Source organism: Colobus angolensis, unplaced genomic scaffold, assembly GCF_000951035.1.
Source record: "Colobus angolensis palliatus isolate OR3802 unplaced genomic scaffold, Cang.pa_1.0 Scaffold228, whole genome shotgun sequence".
NCBI lineage: Eukaryota > Metazoa > Chordata > Mammalia > Primates > Cercopithecidae > Colobus > Colobus angolensis.
In genome coordinates, this window is record NW_012115466.1 from 2428491 (window position 1) to 2450931 (window position 22441).

Below are 22441 nucleotides of genomic sequence, written 5' to 3' on the forward strand. Positions count from 1 at the left end.
GCTCTGTTTCCCAGTCTGGAGTACAGTAGTACAATCACAGCTCACTGCAGGGTTGATCTCCTGAGCTCAAGAGGTCCTTCTACCTCAGCCTTCCAAGTATTTACAGCCAAAGGCTTGCACAACCATGTCCGGCTAATTTTTAAAATTTTCTTTCAGAGATGGAGTCTTACTCTTTTGTCCAGGTTCATCTTGAACTCCTAGCCTCAAGTGATCCTCCTATCTCAGCCTCCTATAGTGGTGGGGTTACAGATATGAGCCACCATGCCCAGCCTATAATTTTCCTGTTCTAAAGAGTGATTTTACTGCTTATGATTATGATCTCTTTGGACTTTCATACTCCAACAAGTTTTAAATTTTAGTTTACTTCAATTTTTCTGTTTTTTTTTTTGGCTGTATATTTAAAGATGTACTCAATTTTAATTTAAATTAAAAGTGAAACGTACTGGTCATCCTCTAAAACAACATTTTTGTATCAAACAAATGTAGCCTTTTACTTTAATAGTATTTCCCAGAACCTATTATCCTGTGGATGAGCTTACCACAGTTTTAAAGGTGCTAACAATTGCACAATCATAGCTTAGACTTCACTGACTTGTAGTGACAAGAGAAAGTATGATTTATGTTCTGCATAATACAGTGGTTAAAAGAGTAGAAGATTATTTGGGGGGAAAATGTATGTTACCTAATGTCATCTTAAAAATACCTTGTGGTATCACTAAAGAAAAGAAAAGAAATTGCCAATATGATTTCAGCCAGAGTCAATGTGGTCCTTTTTATCATACATTTTCTATTCTTCATGCTGCTTTTTTTAGTATGAATCACAATGAATCATCTCAGCTGATGATTTAAAGATGTTAAACAAACAACTCAGGTAGTGAAAAAATGTGAGAGCGATTGCACTATTGATACTCAAATAATCTAACATAGATTTTATAATGCATAGATAAAAAGATATTATTTAAGGGTGAAATGTGCCAGAAAACAATGGGTAATTATAGCTAAACTGAATAAAACAGAAATCTTATTGCAAAGATGCCAAAGCGATAGGTTTAGAAGGATTAGACTGGTTACTTTAAAACAAAATGAGCAACATATTTCTGCATTCTAAAGATTATCCAATAATCCAGGCAGCCAATGCAGATGCAAATCTAGCAAGACTTTCAACTCATTGCATGCAGTGGGTTCTCTAAATTGTCTGTCCATTTGTTGCAGAAATATTACCATGGGCTCTTTTGTGACCTATGTTGTCAGTGTGTTATATTTGTGACTACATGATCTGGCTACCGGCTGCTTGGGAAATATGAGCAAAAACATTCCTGAATGAATTAAATTTAGGTGGAGTTTATTCCTATCATTCTCCTGAGGCAGAAAGTTGAAATTGTGTATTTAATATCACATGTGAGTCTAATTGTATATTGGCTACAACAGGAAACTGAAAAAGAAAAAAAGGCTTAAATAAAATTAATCAACATCAAGGCAAGGGTACTTTATGTTCTGTTACAAGCCAAGATTAAAAGTATCTTTACACAAACAAAGAAACCAACAAACATTTTTAAAAGTGTGCCAGTGAGGCAACACTCATAGCATCATGGATTATGGCACTATTCTGTCATGGGCACAGGTTTTATCCTAAAAATACACCTTAGGAAAAAAAAGGTTACAATAGAATAGGCCATTACTATGATGGGAGAATTGGAAAAATAAGTTATTCATCAATTTCAATCAATGTAGTGTCACATATAAAATGTAGGTAACTCAGAAGAAAACTTCAAAGGAATTTGGATGAAGTACTCAGATTGGAGAAGGAAATGATGATCACAATGGGAAGCCATGTGAATAACAACAAATTGTGAGACAGAAGATAAACAAAAGGAAAAAAGGAACAACAGGCTTATGATAATAATTAAGGGACATTAGGTGATAACAAATATGAGTTCAAAGAGAAATGGTGAGAAAGAAAAACTAGTTTTGAAGACATACTCTGACAATGGGGAGGCAATCGGACTTAAATAGCCAGCTGCCTCAAATACTTTTTTGAAATAAGTGTGGATTACCAAATCAGTATGCCAACTATTTCCATAGCATTTACATTGCATTAGATATTATAAGTAATCTAGACATGATCTAAAGTGTGTTAAAGGATGTGCACAGGTCATATGCAAATCCTACACCATTGTTTATGAAGAACTTGAGCATTCATGGATTTTGGCATTTGAGAGAACTCCTGGAACCATCTATATAAAAATGTAATGGGGATTGAGACTAAATGTAGTTTTAGGCACTTGCCCCCAGTAGATGGCTAACCTTTTATTACATTTCTCTATTTATTTGAGCAAACAAGATAAGATACTTCTCATTGAATGCTTTAGAGTTGAAGTCCTTGTCAAATGAAAAAGCTAAGCTTTAGAAATGCCAGCTCAGGTCAAACTGCTAGAAATCTAACATGATGCAGAATTCCCATGAGAACAAAATCTTTTATTGGAACTGTCTGGATTTTAGTCAGGCTGCCTTGGACTTCTGAGGGAGGGGACAGGATTGAGGACCCAGTGTACTTCACTATCTACTGGACAGTCCAGAGCTGGAATTGATAGTAATTAAATCAAAATTGAAATAGAATCATGCAATCTATACAGTGTATAACTTAATTTTGCTGGTTGGGAAACTCACTTTTTATTTTTCAGAAAGAAAAAACATATGAGATAGATCTCAATCACTTGCAACTGTTAAAAAAAAACAACAACAAGTAACACTTAAAAATTGAAACTACAAATCTAACAGGACACAGAATGCTTTCCTTAGTGTGATCATCACCTTGAAATACTGTCCTTTCTTCAAAAATGAAGTGATTGACGCTAATGAATTATCAGAGTTAATAAAAAAAGAAAAAAGTCAGACCAAATTCTCATTGTCAGTTATTCAAAGAACAGGAGGAAATGCTGCCAGCAACTATTTTACATTTAGTGAGATAATCAGGAGGTGGCAATAAGCCACAGAGTTCAAAATTATGTTTCCTGCTGAGTCTGGCTTGCACTAAATAAATGCGTACATAGCTAGATCAAATGAAAATGACTTTTACTTTATTTAGCCATATGAAGTCTTTATGATAATGCCATTTAAGAAATCTGATGAAGAAAAATAGCATATATTAAGCAAGAAACATCAGAATTACACAGACATTAATTGTTTTAAAGTGCTGTTTTAGACATTGAGAAGTGGATAAGGTGAGAAACAGCAAATTTAGTAAGATTATTATGCACTTACTCTTTAGTCTGCTCTCAGGTTCAAGGGTAGGGTTGTATTTTATTTGTTTTTGATACCTTCCTCTGCCCCTGCAAACTAGTATCATTGCATTCTAAATGCAGTTTTTGGACATACAGTTAGCAACTGTAGATTGAAAATACTTGTGAAAAAAATGATTTCTGTACTATCATATGCAGACTGTTTTTTCTTGTCATTATTTCCTAAGCAATTCAGTATAACAACTATTTCCATAGCATTTACACTGAGTTAGATATTATAAGTAATCTAGAGATGATCTAAAGTGTGTTAGAGGATATGCACAGGTTATATGCAAATACTACACCATTTTATATGAAGAACTTGAACATTCATGGATTTTGGTATTTGAGAACCAATTTGAATTTTGAATTTTGGTATCTGGAATCCATGGATACCAGAGGAAAATTGGATTTATTTTTTGTCACAAGTATGGATACATCTGAAGTGTATCAACTATCTTATCCATCACTATTTACACTATATCTCCATATACCACAAATAAATATTCATTCTCCATTATGTGCTTAGCATTGACCAAATATTAAGAGCCAAGGTCACTCAGTCAAACTGAGCTTTCAAGAACTATCCAATAAATCAACCCAAACAAATTATTCACTGGTAAATTATCCTTCTTTCTGGTGGTTGTGAGAATGGTTGAGAATGGTCTGCTGCTACTGTAAACTAGTGTAATAAATAAGCAAGATGGCCGGTTGTCAAGTGGTAAAAATTACACCACTGAAAATGCAATTGGGTTTCAGAGACCTTCGTATTTATACTGTTTGCAGTAAGGAGAAACAGTATTTTATAGTTCAGCCTTGAAGGTCACTTTTTTTTTTCACTGTAATTGAGAATTTAAGAGTAATCACTGTGAACTCTCATAAAAATAAGAAAAATATAAACAATTTAAGCTTGTATTAAGCAGTAAAATTCTATGTTTCATTTAACACAGTACAAGAGTTCTGTTTAGCTAATGAACTTATCTAGCATTGTAGCTAAAATTAAAACTGCAATATTTATTTAGGTGTTGATAAGTGGTTTCCATTATTCACACATTAGACTTTTACTGTATTCCATTTTTAGAAGTAAGGTATAACTAAAATAGAACTGATGCCCACAATTTAGCAAATATTTGAATAATCTTTGACCATGATTATTTTGAGTCACGAAAAGTAAAATACAAAAATGCGTAGTTTACAGGTGTAAATTTATATTAATTTTATCAAACACACAGGACATGGTAAAAAAATTTTTTGGCCTATTTTGTTTGGTTACATTTTGTTTTGCTTTGCTTTGTTTTTTCTAATATGGGCACATCTCAAGTCTGGCCTCATCTTTCTGAGTGAAAGTGACAGGAAGACCCAAGGAATTTCACATCCAAAAAAAACTAAGCACATACAACAACCAACAACCGAAGAAAACATTCTTCATCTTTGGCAGAAGTCTGATATAGCTGTAAGAAGCCAAAGTACTCCGGATCATCCATTTGAGAATCTTGGATTTTAGGGACAGATTCATCTAGATATAGTGGTGTCTGGCTTGGAGTGAAAGTCTCCATAGAATCGTTGTTGTTCTGTTTTGTTTTGTTCCTCCTGTGATGACATACACTTAGATATAACTATTAAGGAAAGAGTTATTAATTTCCCTGGCCTATTCTGAGAATATTTTCTTTCCCTTCTTGCTTTAATCAAAACCTGGTTCTCCCATAATGGTATCACTTGCGTTTTAGCTCTCGTAGGCAGCAGTGCTTTTTCACCCTGTGCTTTTGAACCACCAACCCTGGAAGAATAATATAAGGTGTTTCTAGATCACCACTCATTCTTTGAAGATATTTATCTCCTGACTCATCATCATTCACTCTTACACAACTCTTAATTCTTTGCAATTTCAATATGCACATAGAGATACTCTCTTTTCTTTAGCCTCTTTTCTTCCAGCAACCACGTACCACACTCTCATGGTCATACACTGGCCTGGACACTGTCCTTACCAATGTCTGCACTCTATGATCTCATGTTCACAAATCCAACTTGCTGACCACCACCTCCTGCCTTGTCAGCTCACGTGTTGTCAATTCTTCAATCTCTTCGTGACATGAAGTCTGTGAGTCCTGCCTCCTTTTCACTAGCCTTCACTCCCTTCGTAACCTCACTTTATTCCAACCGCAGTTATGACACTTTAGTCCATCATAATGCATTCATTACATACATCCTTTCTGTGCATCCAGTTTTCTTAATCCTACTCAGTTCATGGTCCTTCTCTCCCTGGTTAAACACAACTCTGCCCCTGTTCCGTGCCTGTGATAGGATTCAGGACACCCTACCCCAAAATATGGCACCTTGCAATTGAGGAAGCAATAGAAGCAAGACGGTGTCTTTGACCTTCTCCTGGCCCTCTCCCCTGAAGCAGGCCATAAAAGAATTGTCTGGGCCAGGCATGGTGGCTCATGCCTGTAATCCCAGTACTTTGGGAGGCCAAGGCAGGTGGATCACCTAAGATCAGGAGTTCAAGGAGAGCCTGGCCAACATGGTGAAACCCCATCTCTACTAAAAATATAAAAATTAGCCAGGTGTGGTGGTGCATGCCTGTAATCCCAGTTACTTGGGAGGCTGAGGCAGGAGAATCACTTGAACTCAGGAGGCGGAGGTTGCAGAGAGCTGAGATTGCGCCGCAACACTGCACTACAGCCTGGGCAATGAGAACGAAACTCTGTCTGAAAAAATAAAAAAAAAAAAAAAAAGAATTGTCTGACCTTCCTCTGAAGCAAGACAAAACTTTTATTCCAGAGACACCCTCCCTATACCTGGAGAAAAGAAACATACTTGTCCTCAAAGAGATAGAGACACTGAGAATAATCTGAATAGAGATCTTACTAAGTTCCCTCCAACTTATTACAATTAGATCATATCTTTTTTTCTTCTAATCATACTTCTGAACTCTTCATCAAACTTAGCATAAAAGTACACACATTTCCCTCTTTCTTTGGGTCTTTATTTCTGAAGGCACGTGTGTCATGCAAAACTTACATAAATTCGCATGCCTTTCTCTTGTGTGAGAGGAAAATAAATCTCAGGACATTCAAATCACTAAGCCAAAGGGGAAAGTCAAGCTGAGAACTGTGTCATGCAAACCTGCCTCCCATTCTATTCCTATATATGTAGCTATAAAGACTGAAAAAAAGCTACATACCTCCCTTACAAGGAAATTCCTTGTGGACAAAGGAGAGACAGAACTTAGTCATCCCTCTGTTCACATGAGACAAATGCATATCTGATTGCTGCCCTTGCCGTACTTTTTCACTAAACCAGACTAAGGCATAAGTGATTATTCCTGTAAATTGTTTATTGAGTGAAAGGTTAATCAGAAACTAAAAAGAGTGCAACTTTTTGTGTCTTATCTACCTATGACCTGGAAGTCCCCTCCCTCCTTCAAGTGGTCGGGGTCCTGCCTTTCTGTAACAAACCAATGTACATATATTATATATATAAATTGATGTCTGAGTCTGTGTTATGGGTGCATCATTAATGTTGAAAAATAAACTTTCTAAGTGGACTGAGACCTATCTTAGATATTTTGAGTTCACACTTGTTAATGTGTCTTTTGTTATAGGCATCTCAACCATCAACCTAGTGATAAGTGAGGAAAGAAATCTTTTCTCCCCTACATTTGTATGCCCCTCTGAAGGCTGGAAAAAATCCAAAATTATGCTGAATTATCTAATTTATAACATGTATCTCTTCTAGGATCTTAATCCTGCCCCCAAAAACTTATATTTTCATGATTTTTCACTTTCTTACCCTCCTAAAAAAAACGGTTATTTTATGCTTTTCTAATCTAAAGGAACTTGCCAAGGAACCCCAACGCCAAGGTTACCCACCTGCTGTGTATTCTGCCTCCCTTCACATTTTCATGGATGGACTACTGTGTTCCTGCTTTGGTCGAATGTTATGCACCCCCCAAATTCATATGTTTAAATCTAACTCCTAAAGTGATGGTATTAGGAGGTGGAATCTTTTAGAATTGATTAGTTCCTGAGGCCAGAACCCAGAAAATTAAATTAGTACCCTTTTAAAAGAAACACAAGACAGCTCCCTCAACCCTTCTACCATGTTAAGTTAATAGCAAAAAGATGGCCAACTTTGAAGCCAGAAATGAACCCTCACCAAACAGTGAAACTGCTGATGTCTTGATCTTGGATATCTCAGCCTCCAGAGTTGTAAGAAATAAATTACTGTTGTTGATAAGCCATCCAATCTATGGTATTTTCTTATAACTGCCTGAATGGACTATGACAGTTCCTAATTAATGCAAAGTCCTCAATCCTTGTGCTTCCCCAACTTAAGAAAACTAGTCCAGTGATTCTCCCTTTACTCTGTTCTGTTAGCAAATTTTACCTCTCCACTAGATCACTGTCAACAAAATAAAAACACGCTACACTTCCTTGACTCCATTTTTTTTTACCACCTATATCACTGTTACAGGAAAGGGGTCCCCATCCAGACCCCCAAGAGAGGATTCTTGGATCTTATACAAGAAAAAATTAAGGGCGAGTCCACAGTGCAAATCAAAAGCAAGTTTATTAAGAAAGTAAAGTGGTGAAAGAACAGCTACTCCATAGACAAAGCAGGACGTTTCCTAAAGTAAGAGGAGGAACATGTCTGCTCTAGTTACAATGCTTGTTTATATACAGGATAAAAAAGATCATGGGGGGATGTGCTCTGCTACAAGGGTTTGTGATAAAGGTTTAATTTTCTTAATTACTATATTTTGCAAGAATCAATACTGTTGTCTTTAAAGCAAAATTAGGAATGCCTTTGTTCTCAAGATATCCTGATATTGGAACACTCCCAAGTCTGGGTCTGTTGAGTAAACATTATCAATCCGTTCCTTTAACCATAAACATCAAGAGACTAGGAATGCCTAACTTTCCCGGCATGTGGCCCTAGCAAGTCCCAGCCTCACTCAAGGTGTGGTGGAGTCACTAGCCCTCACTCAAGGTGGAGTCACGCTGGTTCAAATGCCACTGACACCACCACATATCCCCAATTTATTATATCTCATTTTATTTCAAATGCCTTCTAATCCAGCTTTTGCTTATACTAATCTTCTAAAATGGTTTTGTTAAGATCATCAATGACTTCCACATTGCTAAATCCAGTAGTCAATTTTCTGTTCTCCTTTTCTTTACCCATTACCAGCAGTTGATACAGTTGATTACTTCCTCTTTGAAATATTTTGGCTGGGCGCGGTGGCTCAAGCCTGTAATCCCAGCACTTTGGGAGGCCGAGATGGGCGGATCACAAGGTCAGGAGTTCGAGACCATCCTGGCTAACACGGTGAAACCCCGTCTCTACTAAAAATTACAAAAAGCTAGCCGGGCGAGGTGGCTGGCGCCTGTAGTCCCAGCTACTCGGGAGGCTGAGGCAGGAGAATGGCGTGAACCCGGGAGGCGGAGCTTGCAGTGAGCTGAGATCCGGCCACTGCACTCCAGCCCAGGCAACAGAGCGAGACTCCGTCTCAAAAAAAAAAGAAATATTTTATCCACTCGGCCTCTGGTTATAAGATTCACTTGTTTTTCTATTATTTTTTGGCCACCCCTCCTTGGTCTCCTTCTATAATTTTACCTTTTATCCCAGTTTCTAAAGGTAGGAGTGCCTCAAAAGTCTTAGAGCTTTTCTGTACTCTACATGCAATCCCCTGGTAATTTCATCTAGGATGAATCCAAAATTTATATTCTCAGGTCAGAGCTCTCCAACATACTCTGGATATAACTGCTATGTTCTGCTATGACATTTATTTTGGGAATGCAAATTTGTATCAAAGTAATTAATATTATGGCATTTTGTGATTGGTATTTGTTTGAGCATAATGTTATTTTCAGATTTGCTTTTATTTATGCTAATTTTCTTCCACTATGAGAATATGTAGGTATGTTTCTTAGGAGCAGGGATTTTAATTTTAGTTACTTATCTAGCTGCTGTTTGCTTTTGTTTTGTTTGTTTGTTTCATAAATATTTGTAAATGAATGAAAAAGTGGATTCAGGAGATGTGAAGTCCATGGGGATTACATGCAAAAATGTTTGTATACATTTAACTTTCTGTAGAGAAGGATAATAATTTTCTTCAGATGTTGAAAGGGTCCTTAATCATCCACACAAACCAGATTAATAATATAATTCTAGCAATAACCCAATAGGTCATTTTTTGAGCATCAGTATTAGCCCATTTTACTTAAAATGTTTATATAGTGGTTATAATGCTGAAACATTGTGCCCATTTGTAGATTTGTTATGTCAGACAATTGAAATGTGCCAATGTGCTAACAAGGTTTGAAGGAGGTAAATCTCATACATTGGCCTGAAAACCAAATCATCACAAATATGAACCACAAAAGGATCATATATATGAATTTTGAATAATGAACCTCATTGTTTAAAAAATGGATTTTAGCATGTATAAAGACAGTGTTGCTAACAATTTTGGTCTCAGAAAAGCAACTTATCATTTATAATTCTATTATATAATGTTAGCATTTCTCAGTATACTCTTTGGGGCTTCTTTTCATGCATAATAGCATAATAGTTATTGCTTTTAGATGTACAGGTATTGTGAAGTTGTTAACCTTCTTTTGTTCTCTGAAAGTTTAAAGTTTTATATGGAATACCAACAGAATTTTCTGAAGTATAAAATATAAAAACTAAAGAAACAGCAAAACAGTTTACAGAAAAAATAAAATTAATGTTTAAAAAATGTTTGCAGAAGTGATATTCATTATTCACAAAACTATTTAGAACTTTATTTATACCTTCTTTGTCCTTATTTTGCAAAATGCCATGTTTGGTTGCCCAGAGTGACTGCTACAGGTAGACACACTGACAACAGTAAGACAAAAGCCTAATGTAGGTAGGAAAGAATGGAAACTATATAGAGACTAACTTAGATATATAAAAAGGAGAGCAATATGAGGCTATTTGTATGGTAACAAATAGCTGTAAGTGGCTCAAATTGTTCACAAGGTCATGGTTTTACGGTCACTATAATAAAATCATAAGAAGTATTGAGGGGGAAAAAAATGGAGTAATCTCTAATCCAGGCAGTAAGAAACAATTCAGGTAAAGAAAAAAAAGGAGGCGTTGGGTGTGGTGGCTCACGCCTGTAATCCCAGCACTTCTGGAAGCCGTGGCAGGCAGATTGTCTGAGCTCAGGAATTCCTGACCAGCCTGGGCAACATGGTGAAACACCGTCTCTACTGAAATACAAATAATAGCCGGGCATGGTGGCCTGTGCCTGTAGTCCCAGCTAGTTGGGAGGCTAAGGCAGGAGAATTACTTGAACCTGGGAGGCGGAGGTTGCAGTTAGCCGAGATCACACCACTGCACTCCAGCCTGGGCAACAGAGAGTGAGGTTTCATATCAAAAAAAAAAAGAGAGAGAGAGAGAGAAAGATCAAATTTTCAGCTATTGGAAATATTTGGCTTTTTAGAATGATCCATTTTCAAAGGATTACTGCTTCAGCTCTACAGTTAAAATATTGACTTTTTCATTGAGAAGTAGTTGTCCACAAATGACTCATTAAAGATCTGTTTAGGAAGATGTGTGACTCAAAGAGGAGGAGGGTGAAATCTTTTATCACAATACTGACCTTTGTATTTGGTTAATGAAGACAAATTAAGAGCCTAATTGAAAGATTTGTATGTAGATGAAGGGGAAATGAAGGTAATTATTAGGGTGGGGTGAGAATTCTGCTGAGAGAGATATCATCAAACATGAAGGAATTGAAATAGAGATTCAGAAATCATTGCCTGGTTTCTTCTTTATCATCTTTGATCTAAGTTCTGAGCCAATATCTCAGTCAAATGGAATGGGGCCCATACCACACAGAAACCAACTCCAAAAGAGAAACTTCTGGACCAGTCTTGTTTGAACTGATTGACTGTTAGGTACGATGTTAAAAAAAAATGGATCATTGAACTATATTATTCTATATGAGACCTGTAAATAATAACAGAAACCTAGAATTAGAAATCTCTTTGATAAAATAGATGGGCCATCCTTTAAAATCTGATATTCTCCTTTATGCTTACACATACATGCATCTCATTTTTGTTGATTGAAAGCTAAAATTCTTCCAGGCCCTTCCCAGGATCAGCCTCTCCAGAAAGGACAGCATTGCCATAGCTAGTAAGATCATTGATGACTTCATCCATTCCTTGTTGAAAATTAGTTGAACAATGTTTCACTGGTAAAATTACTATAATTCAAAGGAAAATTACCTTTAAGGTTGTTTTGAACTTCTAAAGCTATATCAATTGCATTAAAGGGCAGAACAGGTTCGTTGGCAATTTGCAAAATCACTTCTCCTGAGAGCTGAAAGAAAAAAAGGAAAAAGAAAATACTAGTATTCAGTAATCAGGAGTTTGCATTTGTTTGTTTTTCATTATTTCAGGTATTTTTATACATCTAGAGGAGCAAAAACACACAGGAATAACATAGTTTTATAAAATCTCTTTTTCTTTTAAATCTTTATTTAATTTTATCTTTCTATAAAGAAAAAGTCCTCAGTTCTTTTTCACGTCTCAGAATAGCATAAAGAAATATATCATTCCTTTTGTGAGCTGAAATATTAAGAAATGGCTTCCCTAATTGAAAGAATTGTAATATTTAGACTTTAAATAATTCCTTACAGTTCATAATATCACATGATCAAACAAACAGTAGAGAGGAGCACCTGAAAATCAATTCCTGGCTATTGGACTAAGGAAAACTTCAGACAAAATTAATGATTAATCTATTTTATTTGATAACCTACAGGCCACTTTTGGCAGTTTACTTTGAAGGTAAACAGGCTTCCAAGTTAACTTGTTTTGTGATTTATGGTAACATCCTGTCACTGAGTAAAGAATTTTTTTCTGAGTTCCCCAAATTACATACTGATGAATGCATAACCTAATGACATTGAAAAGGATGCTAATTTGTGTTTGAATTGTGAAGTTTTGCTGATTTGTTTCAGAATCAGGAAGTTTTGCCAATTGTCTTGTATGCAGACATTGTAACCTGTATGTTGATATCTGTAGCCAGTGATTGTAACTTCTGTATTATACCCTCCAGTAAAAAGAACAACTCTGATATGAGCTGTCTTCCTCCTTTCTTCTAAACTTCCTTAGGAAAGCCTCCCAACCTGTAACAGACTCTTTGTTGGTGTGTCTTCACTGGTAGATTTTCACATTTGGCTTCCAATAACTCTTCTTCAAAATCTTAGATACAATTTTCCTTCATGCTTTTATTCTATTCCTAATTGCTTTTTTAATTTTTATGACTTTCTATAATCAAAACTAATAGTATTAATACATCTTTGAGATCAATGCTTAAAATAAATACAGATTTTAAAAGGCATCCCCAAAGCTCATATCTGTAATTTTTATACATGCATAATTCCCCCATGACCCCACCCCAAAACTGTCTGAATATTGACACATGCACTACAGCTGAACTAGCATCTGCTTAACAGGCTGAACGAGTCATATGCATTCATACACATCTCAAAGGACCTTACGGCTGACAGAAAGTGCCATTGTTCTCTCTCTCTCTCTCTCTCTCTCATAAGTGATATTTAATATTTACCTGGACTTAACGAATGCCCCTACATCTCTCATAACCCTGAAGGCAGCACACAGGGAAATGTGACCATGTTGATATTATTAATGCAGTATGAAATGTGGTTAGTGAATGAAAAACATTGTCTTGTGAAACTACACAGGTGATATTTAATATTTACCTGGACTTAACGAATGCCCCTACATCTCTCATAACCCTGAAGGCAGCACACAGGGAAATGTTACCATGTTGATATTATTAATGCAGTATGAAATGTGGTTAGTGAATGAAAAACATTGTCTTGTGAAACTACACAGGGGAAATTAGCACACTAACTTGAGACACAATGCATAAAAGATATAATTTACAAGGAAAGTATTCTGTTACATATCCAAATATATATATTCAACAAGGTGCAAATTCCATTTAAACTTTGATACGGTTTGGCTCTGTGTCCCCACCCAAATTTCATCTTGCAGCTCCCATAATTCCCATGTGTTACAGGAGGGACCTGGTAATAGATGACTGAATCATGGGGGTATATCTTTCCCATGCTGTTCTTGTGATAGTGAATGTGTCTCACAAGATCTGATGGTGTTAAAAATGGGAGTTTCCCTGCTCTCTTTTTTCCTGCTACCATCCTTGAAAGATGTGACTTGCTCCTCCTTGTATTCCGCCATGATGGTGAGCCTTCCCCAGCCACGTGAAACTGTGAGTTTTCCATTAAACCTCTTTCCTTTGTAAATTGCCTGGTCTTCAGTACGTCTTTATCAGCAGCATGAAAACAGACTAATACAATAAATGGGTACCAGGAATGGGACACTGCTGAAAAGATACCTGAAAATGTGGAAGCAACTTTGGAGCTGGGAAATAGGTAGATGTTGGAACAGTCTGGAGGGCAGAGAAAAAGACAGAAGAATGTGGGAAAGTTTGCAACTCCATAGAGATTTGTTGAATGACTTTGACCAAAATGCTGACAATTATAGAGAAAATGAAATCCAGGGTGAGGTGGTTTCAGATAAAGATAAGGAACTTGTTGGGAACTGGAGCAAAGGTGACTCTTGTTATGTTCCAACAAAGAGATGGGTGGCATTTTGCTTCTGTCCTAGAGATTTGTGGAACTTTGAACTTGAGAGAGATGATTTAAGGTATCTGGTAGAAGAAATTTCTAAGCAGCAAAGGATTCAAGAGATGACTTGGGTGTTGATAAAGGCATTCAGTTTTAAAAGGGAAACAGACCATAAAAGTATGGAAAATTTGCAGTCTGACAATGCGGTAGAAAAGAAAATCCCATTTTCTATGGAGAAATTAAAGGCAGTTGGAGAAATTTGTCCAAGTAAAAAGGAGCCAACTGTTAAATCATCAAGACAATGGGGAAAATGTCTACAGGGCATGTCAGAGACCTTTGCGGCAGCCCCTCCCATCACAAGCCTGGAGGTTTTGGAGGAAAAAATAGTTTTGTGGGCCAGGCCCAGGGTCCCTCTGCTGTGTTCAGTCTGCGGACTTGGTGCTCTGAGTCCCAGTTGCTCCATTCTTGACTAAAAGGGGCCAAGGAACAACTCAGGCTGTTGCTTCAGAGGGTGGAAGCCTCAAGTCTTGGTAGCTTTCACATAGTATTGGTCCTGTGGGTACACAGAAGTCAAGAATTGTGCTTTGGAACCTCTGCCTAAATTTCATAAGGTATATGGAAATGCCTGGATGCTCAAGCAAAAATGTTTGCAGGGGTGAGGCCATCATGGAGAAACTCTACTAGGGCAGTGCAAAAAAGAAATGTAGGGTCACAGCCCCCACAGAGTCCCTACTGGGGCACCACCTAGTGGAGCTGTGAGAAGAGGGCCACCATCCTCAGACTCCAGAATGGTAGATCCACCGGCAGCTTGCACTGTGTACCTGAAAAAGCCACAGATGCTCAACACCAGCCAGTAAAAGCAGCCAGAATGGGGGCTATACCCTGCAAAGCCACATGGGCAGAGCTTCCCAAAGCCGTGGGAACCCACCTCTTGCATCAGCATAACCTGGATGTGAGACATGGAGTCAAAGGAGATCATTTTAGAACTTTAACACTTGACTGCTCTGCTGGATTTTGGACTTGCATGGAGCCTGTAGCCCCTGTGTTTTGATCAATTTCTCCCATTTGTAATGGCTGTATTTACCCAAAGCCTGTACCCCCATCGTATCTAAGAGGGAACTAACTTGTTTTTGATTTTACAGGCTCATAGGTGGAAGGGACTTGCCTTGTCTCAGATGAGACTTTGGACTGTGGACTTTTGAGTTAATGCTGAAATGAGTTGAGACTTTGGGGAACTGTTGGGAAGGCATGTTTGGTTTTGAAATATGAAGATATGAGATTTGGGAGGGGCCAGGGGTGCAATGATACGGGTTGGCTCTGTGTTTCCATCCAAATCTCGTCTTGTAGCTCCCATACTTCCCACATGTTATGGGAAGGATCCAGTAGGAGATGACTAAATCTTGGCGGCGGGTCTTTCCCATACTGTTTTTGTGATAGTGAATGAGTCTCATGAGATCTGATGATGTTAAAAACAAGAGTTTTCCTATACAAGCTCTCTCTTTTCCTACTGCCATCCACGTAAGATGTAACTTGCTCCACCTTGCCTTCTGACATGATTATGAGGCTTCCCCAGCCTCATGGAACTGTGAGTTCTCCATTAAATCTCTTTCCTTTGTAAATTGCCCAGTCATCAGTATGTGGGGTTTTTTTTTGTTTGCTTGTTTTTTTTTTTTTTTTTTTTGAGATGGAGTCTCACTCAGTCACCAGGCTGGGGTGCAGTGGTGCAATCTGGGCTGACTGCAAGCTCCACCTCCCGGATTCACACCATTCTCCTGTCTCAGCCTCCCGAGTAGCTAGGACTACAGGTGCCTGCCACCATGCCCGGCTAATATTTTTGTACTTTTTTTTAGTAGATACGGGGTTTCACTGTGTTAGCCAGGATGGTCTCGATCTCCTGACCTTGTGATCCACCTGCCTTGGCCTCCCAAAGTGCTGGGATTACAGGCATGAGCCACCGCGCCCAGCCCGCTATGCCTTTATCAGCAGTATGAAAATGAACTAATACAATATTAAAAGTTATATTTCCCAATTGTTTGCACAATTCAAGTCATAAAAATACAATTCAATTTGATCTTCTTCTATGTGCTTGGGAAAAATGTGTTTATTAGAAATAAAGAGAAGAAAGAACCCCTTTTTGATTTTTATTTTAAGTTCTGGGGTACATGTGCAGGATATGCTGGTTTGTTACACAGATAAATGTGCACGATGGTGGTTTGCTGCACTTACCAATCCATCACCTAGGTATTAAGCGCCACGTGCATTAGCTATTTTTCCTAATGCTCTTCCTCTTGCCACCCTACCACACTGCCAGACCCCAGTGTGTGTTATTCCCCTCCTGCATCCATGTGTTCTCATTGAAGAACCACTTTTGATAATCTTTTATTCCTTTGTTTTCTCCCAAATGTAGCAACCAATTTCTAATATACCTTTGCAGAGACTTATCCTCAATATCGGGGTGCTGAAAAAGTATTCTACCACATGAGACTTTGACATACTAAGCTAAAGAAAGAGCCTCAAAGTCTCTCTGCCCTTGCTTGCCCCGTACCCTCCCAACACTTCTGTCTTTCTCAAAGCAAAAGGTGAGGATGTTCTCTGAAGTTCTCTTATCCATGTAAAAACTGTGAACCTCCAAAGAGGAACACAATTACCTTTCATCCTCTCTTGGAAATCTCATTGTCAGTGAGGGATGCAACCACATCTGGATGGACTTTTTCCAACAGATAGTGTTGCCTCTTGGAAATCTCATTGTCAGTGAGGGATGCAACCACATCTGGATGGACTTTTTCCAACAGATAGTGTTGCCTCTAAGGATGATTCAAATACTAAAGAGAATCATTTACAAATTAATTTTGTCTCCCAGGTCCATTTATTATCCCTAATAATAATATACCATTCATGAGAAGAATAGTCTAAATTCTCCATCTCTCTCTCTGCTTTACAATAAAGGGCACATAAATATATTTCTATAGTCCACTGAGTTATTGGGTAATCCTATGCAATTCCCCCCATCCTGCATATTAAATAAATATCTATGCCTTTTTCTCCTATTAGTCTGCCTGTTGTCAGTTCACTTTCAGCAAACCTTCAGAGAGTGGAGGCAAAGCTTTCCTTTTGCCCCTACACCAGCGTAGTGGTCACAAAAATCCTGGGAAACTGCCTACTTTGATCACGCTGTACTTCAGGAAATATATTGTTTGCCATAGATTGATATAAATTATCCATCAACTCCACCTCACTTCATCCAAATCATACAAGAAACACCAAAATATAAAAATAAATTATTTATAAAAAGGATTTTTAAAAGAAATTAAGAAGGATTATGATAGATTTATTTTTTCCAATTTGCACTGTATAATAGGGACTCCAGAAAAGACATGCTTTGTTTACACTTAGAATCTGGATACCACACATTACAAAAGATTAAAAGAAAGGAAAAAGGAGGAGGGAGAAAGGTGACTTCTTTGAGTGCTGCTGCAGAAAGCTCTTGTGTTTGTTTTTTAAGAGTGGCTTGGCACCTTGAACATGGGAATATAAGCCAACTACCTTGCTATTTCTTTCAAAGAGAAACTGGCAACAAAGATTGAGACTTCAGAAACACCTGGCCCACTATGGAATGCTTAGACTAAATCGGCTTTCTTTGCAGCTTCGTAAGCAAGAGGAAGATTTGTACACTCCTTGCCATGCAGCACAAATAGATGAGCCACACTGCATATTCTTACACACTCTGAAACTCGGTCTTCCTCAGGCATGCCAGAACAACTTTCCTTTACATTCATACAAGGTCTCATTCTTTTGAAAGTGCTTTATACCTGTATGTCTCATTTCATTATCCTGACAACCTTAAGAGACAGGTAGATGGGGAATTAATATCTTGTGTTAAAAACTCTGGGAATCAGCTTCACAGAGAACAGTTATCAGTAATGGCAAAGTTAAAATATCAATAACCAAATTTTCTGGAGCACCTACTAGGCATCAAAGCTGTATGGAAGTTTTCAAACATCATTCTCTCTAATTCTCACAACAGCTCAGCAAGGCAGGTATCATGTTCATATAAAAAAAGAAATTGAGGCTCTCAGAGATTAGTTAACTTGGTCAAGTCACCTACCAAAGTGTAATTGATCTGAAGGCCTGTGCTACTTTTTTTGCTATAGCACGAAGTTTAAGTCAGAATCTAGAAAAAAATCTCTCAGTTGGTTATTTGTGGAAAACTAAAGCTACACTCTGAATTCTTTACTTCTTGCCAACTGTTCTTTCCACTATACTACTGTGTTTCTTGGTGAAGAAAAAAATACAAAAACCTATGTTTCTTGTAATACTACTCATCAATACCTGTAATATCTTATTTCTAATCCTGAACATCTGTGATATTTGCATGCCTGTGGCACATAGCATAAGTAAATAACTATTCAATATCTGTAAAATTACAATGCAATGACTTTACAAGCACACATGTGCCTCAAGACCCTGGTGTCTTTCCTTTTCCACTGTTCTCTGACCATACTAGCCCTGAGCAGAAGATGAAAGAAGAACAAATTAGAAATAAAAAACTGTACAGAACTAAAAATGTTTAAAAACTATAAAAGGATCACTGTGTTGAAAAGTGAGTTAATACTCACCACATTGCCAAGGCTTTCCTCTCTTACTAAATAATAGTGATGTTTCTAGAGCTAGTGGTCTCACTGGTCTAAGGCAAGATCCGATTATCCAAAGATAAAAACTATACATAGAAACTTATTCTAGATTTTTAAGAATATAAATATCACCCTATGAGACAACAAGGTAACAGATGACTTACAAAGTTTAAGGAAAAAGTATACACACACAGAGACACGTGTGTGTGTGTGTGTGTGTGTGTGTGTGTGTGTATTAAGTTTTCTTAAAATACTCTTTTGCACCTTTAAATACAACTAAAATTACTTCAGGCCAAAGAAAGATAAACTTTTATAGGGGATAACTAACTCTTTGACATCGTCACAAGTCTTTCTCTTACTCCCCAGACCAATGTAGAAAGAAAAAAATTATTTACTAAACTGTCAATATCTGAAAAGTAGGGCACATTTTCTCCCCTTAATTATTGTAGCTATTACACAGTATGGTGACTGCATTTGCAATAAATGCTTTTAACAAAGTTTTCATTTATTGAGTGGACAATGCAGTAAAACATATACAGGTTCACTAAAATAATATCATTGCCTTGAGTCTATAATGTAATTTCTCTTTAGCCACAGCATGGCTGAGCATTGTGTGGTTTTCTATATTTTTATATACCCAGATTAAAGTAACCATAGTCTATACCTTTCACTTAAGCTGTAAGTTAAACTATTATCATGGGATTTTTTTATGTCCTCAATTAAATTTAAAATGAAATACAGCCCTACTATGAAAGTTGATGTTGTGAGATAAGCATCACACCTGTTTTATAGGTTACCATCGGAAAAAAAAAGAAAACTAGGATGTCACTGTGGCATGTGAAAAAAAAAAAAAAAAAAAAAACTTCAGCTGAATTAAATTTAAAGGAGTTCAATTGTGCAATGAGTGATTTGTGAATCCGGCAGCCCTCAGAATCACAACACATTCAGAGACTGCAGGGATGCCTCACGGTCAGGACAAATTTATAGACAAAGAAAAGGGAAGTGATGTATAGAAATTGGAAGTGAGGTACAGAAACAGCTGGATTGGTTACAGATTGGCGTTTGCCTTATTTGAACACAGTTTGAACGCTCAGCAGCGTATGAGCGGTTGAAGTGTGGTTGCTGGGATTCACAAAGACTCAGCTATTGTCACAGGCACATACACCTAAGTTAGGTTTTGAATCTTGTCTACCTATTAGTTAGGTTACAGTTCATCCACGAAGACTCAAATATAGAAGTACAGAGTCCTTCTCAGGCCATTGTTAGTTCACTTTAACACACGGTATAAGACACCATGACAAATAGTAGATGAATCACGAACCATCTTAACTAGTAGCTATTGATCCTTTATTGTGTGATCATTACCATGCTATGGGGGAGAGAAAAGAGCTAAAATGTCGTAAAAGAGAGTTGCTCTCTTTAGAACTTACTTTTCTGTTAGAGATAAGTCATTCCACTTTTACCCAACTGGAAAAAGAAGTTAACAGTATAAAATTAGTAAATATGAATAATTTATTTCCTAGAAAGCACCATTTTCTATTTCACTGTAAACATACCACATAAGCATACACATATATTTGGAGAGCGGGAATCTAGATGACTGTAAAATGGGAAAGGCATTTTCGACCACGGGAATAAAATGAGCAGAAATCTGGGATAGAAAACAGCCAAGACTTTCTTTTTACTTTTAGAGTAAAACAAGATTTTTTAGAGGAACAAGAAACCAGTGTGACTGAAATGGAGTTCTCAGTTACTGAGAAGTAAGTCTGTGTGTCGAGTGTGGGGCAAAGGGTCAGAAAACCCTCAAACTCATCGAAGGCGTATGGCCATGATCCAGTGATCTTCAGGGAGTCTGCTCCACTCCTTTTAACTTTCAGACCAGAGGCATAACCGGATAGATCACAGCCTGGCAAGAGTCTTTACAACAGGATTTTGTGGTGCATAATGCCCTTCAGGCTGTTATGTTCATGCTGAAGTGACATGACTCTGATTTATGTCACTTTATACTAGAAACCTCCCAATTTAACAACAAACATCCTGTGGATAACAAACCTTAGGGCAGCCAACCATGGACAAGAGGAGTGGAGGGAGTTTCCTGAACATGAGCAGAATGAGAAGCAGCCTCCAGTCCTCATGACCCCTTTCAAAAGCTGCAGTATCCATAGAGGAGCGGGATCAAAGATGTATTCCTGACATACCCAACCTATTTCCCCCCAAAATTAAAAATTAAACGATGTAATGCACAATTACTGTCCAAAATCCATGTATCCATAACATGACTAAAATGTAGCCTTAAGACTGTCGTTGTCTTTCATCTGGAATACTCCACAAACTCCCTAATTGTTTGAAATGTCTGCCTCCAACACATTCTCCACATCGTCTTCTGAGTTGTGCAGTTACTTGTTTGGGATATGTTTCTTGTGTACTCTCAAAAAACAGACCTGTTTATCTCACTTTCTTTCCATTGCTCCTCTTGACCTATAGCAAAATTTACAGTATCTAGTATTCAACTATAATTTGACAAGTTTATATATGAAAAAAATTACTTGAAAGTAAAAGTGTCTTAAAAAAGCAAGAACTTATACAACCTCCACAACTATCAAAAAGGAAGCTTGAGATCCAACCCATGTCACAGAAACTAGTGAGGAAAATTTTAAATGCCACACCTGTTCCCTCAGCCCCAACAAGAGCCACCATGAGAGCCCCAAGAGAGTTTCATGGATAAGTGGAGACCTCCCAACACCTGAATAACACTCCTGTTCTTGCCAGTGGATGACTTGAAGGTTTCCTTCTGTAGAAAGATTTTGGTGGAATGCTTAGGAGGCCTTGCCAAAGACCTTGCTTCCACTGCTTACATTTGTGAAGGCCAATAGTTGGAGAAGAAAGAGATAGGAAAATTGTCATGGAATCTCTAACCTTTTAGGAATGAAATAGTTCAAGATTCCACTTTTCCTTCTTAAGTTTTCAAAGACATTAGAATCATTTTGATGGACTGAGGTAGTCTCAAATGAAGACTACCTTAGGTGGTACCTTATCTTTTAGCAAAGGATTCCAAAGTTGTTGAAGAATTCCAATAGCCCCTGATAGTGCAATTTGCTTCAAGGACTTATGGCCATTTTTAGGAGCTCCTGTGACTTATCCTGTTTGGTCCATGGGCCTACCAAAAAGATACTATGTGTGAACGTAAAGACCTGTGTGAGCAAACAGTGTTAAACTTGAAAACAGCAGTTTGGACAGTGGAATGGCCATAGCTGTGAATATCTCTGGAGGAAAGAGAGCTCTTTTCTCTCAGCATGCTGAGAAACTGCTGTTTCAGTCCCCACCATGCTTCTAACAGTGGCCAAGAGCTGAATGAGGATACTGAGACACTGGGTTTGCAGGCTGGCACATGCCTTCCCTGCAGAGCTGCCAAGTTTCTGGAGCTGATAGACCATGCAAAGGCTCTCGGGAGCATTTGGACATGATGAAAAATTGATGGGATGTGAAACAAAGCAAGAAGATGTAAACAAGGCATGTCTCCCCTGAAATTTAATTTGATTATGAAAGAGTTGGGCTCTTCACTTAGCCCTAACCTGCTAACAGTATATATATTTTTTGCAAATATGTACTAACACCTGCCAACACCAGGGCATTATAGAAGAAGGCGACTCATGATGTCAAGAAACCAATGGCTAGGAAAATAAACTCCCTGATTCAAATCCTCCTTTCCAGCTTCTGCTTCCGCTGAAAGCCCCATTTCCTGTCTAGTTTCTCAGCCTAAACTCTGATCACACCATCTCCAGTTTACCAGGAATCCTAGTCTGGATTCCCCCTCAAAACAACAAACTTGAGATGAAATCTGAGCACAAGTAGTCCATTGAGAGGTGAGGGTA

The 22441-nt window shown here is 37.7% G+C and overlaps 1 protein-coding gene across 1 annotated transcript in view; it reads right to left on the reverse strand.

Annotated features, from left to right (window-relative positions):
* NAALADL2 (N-acetylated alpha-linked acidic dipeptidase-like 2) overlaps positions 1 to 22441 on the reverse strand; it is a 733398-nt gene that overhangs the window by 48702 nt on the left and 662255 nt on the right. Inside the window, exon 11 of the mRNA XM_011944138.1 lies at positions 11549 to 11642. Within this exon, the coding sequence (XP_011799528.1) occupies positions 11549 to 11642 (94 nt within the window). The remainder of the gene's footprint in view (positions 1 to 11548; positions 11643 to 22441) is intronic.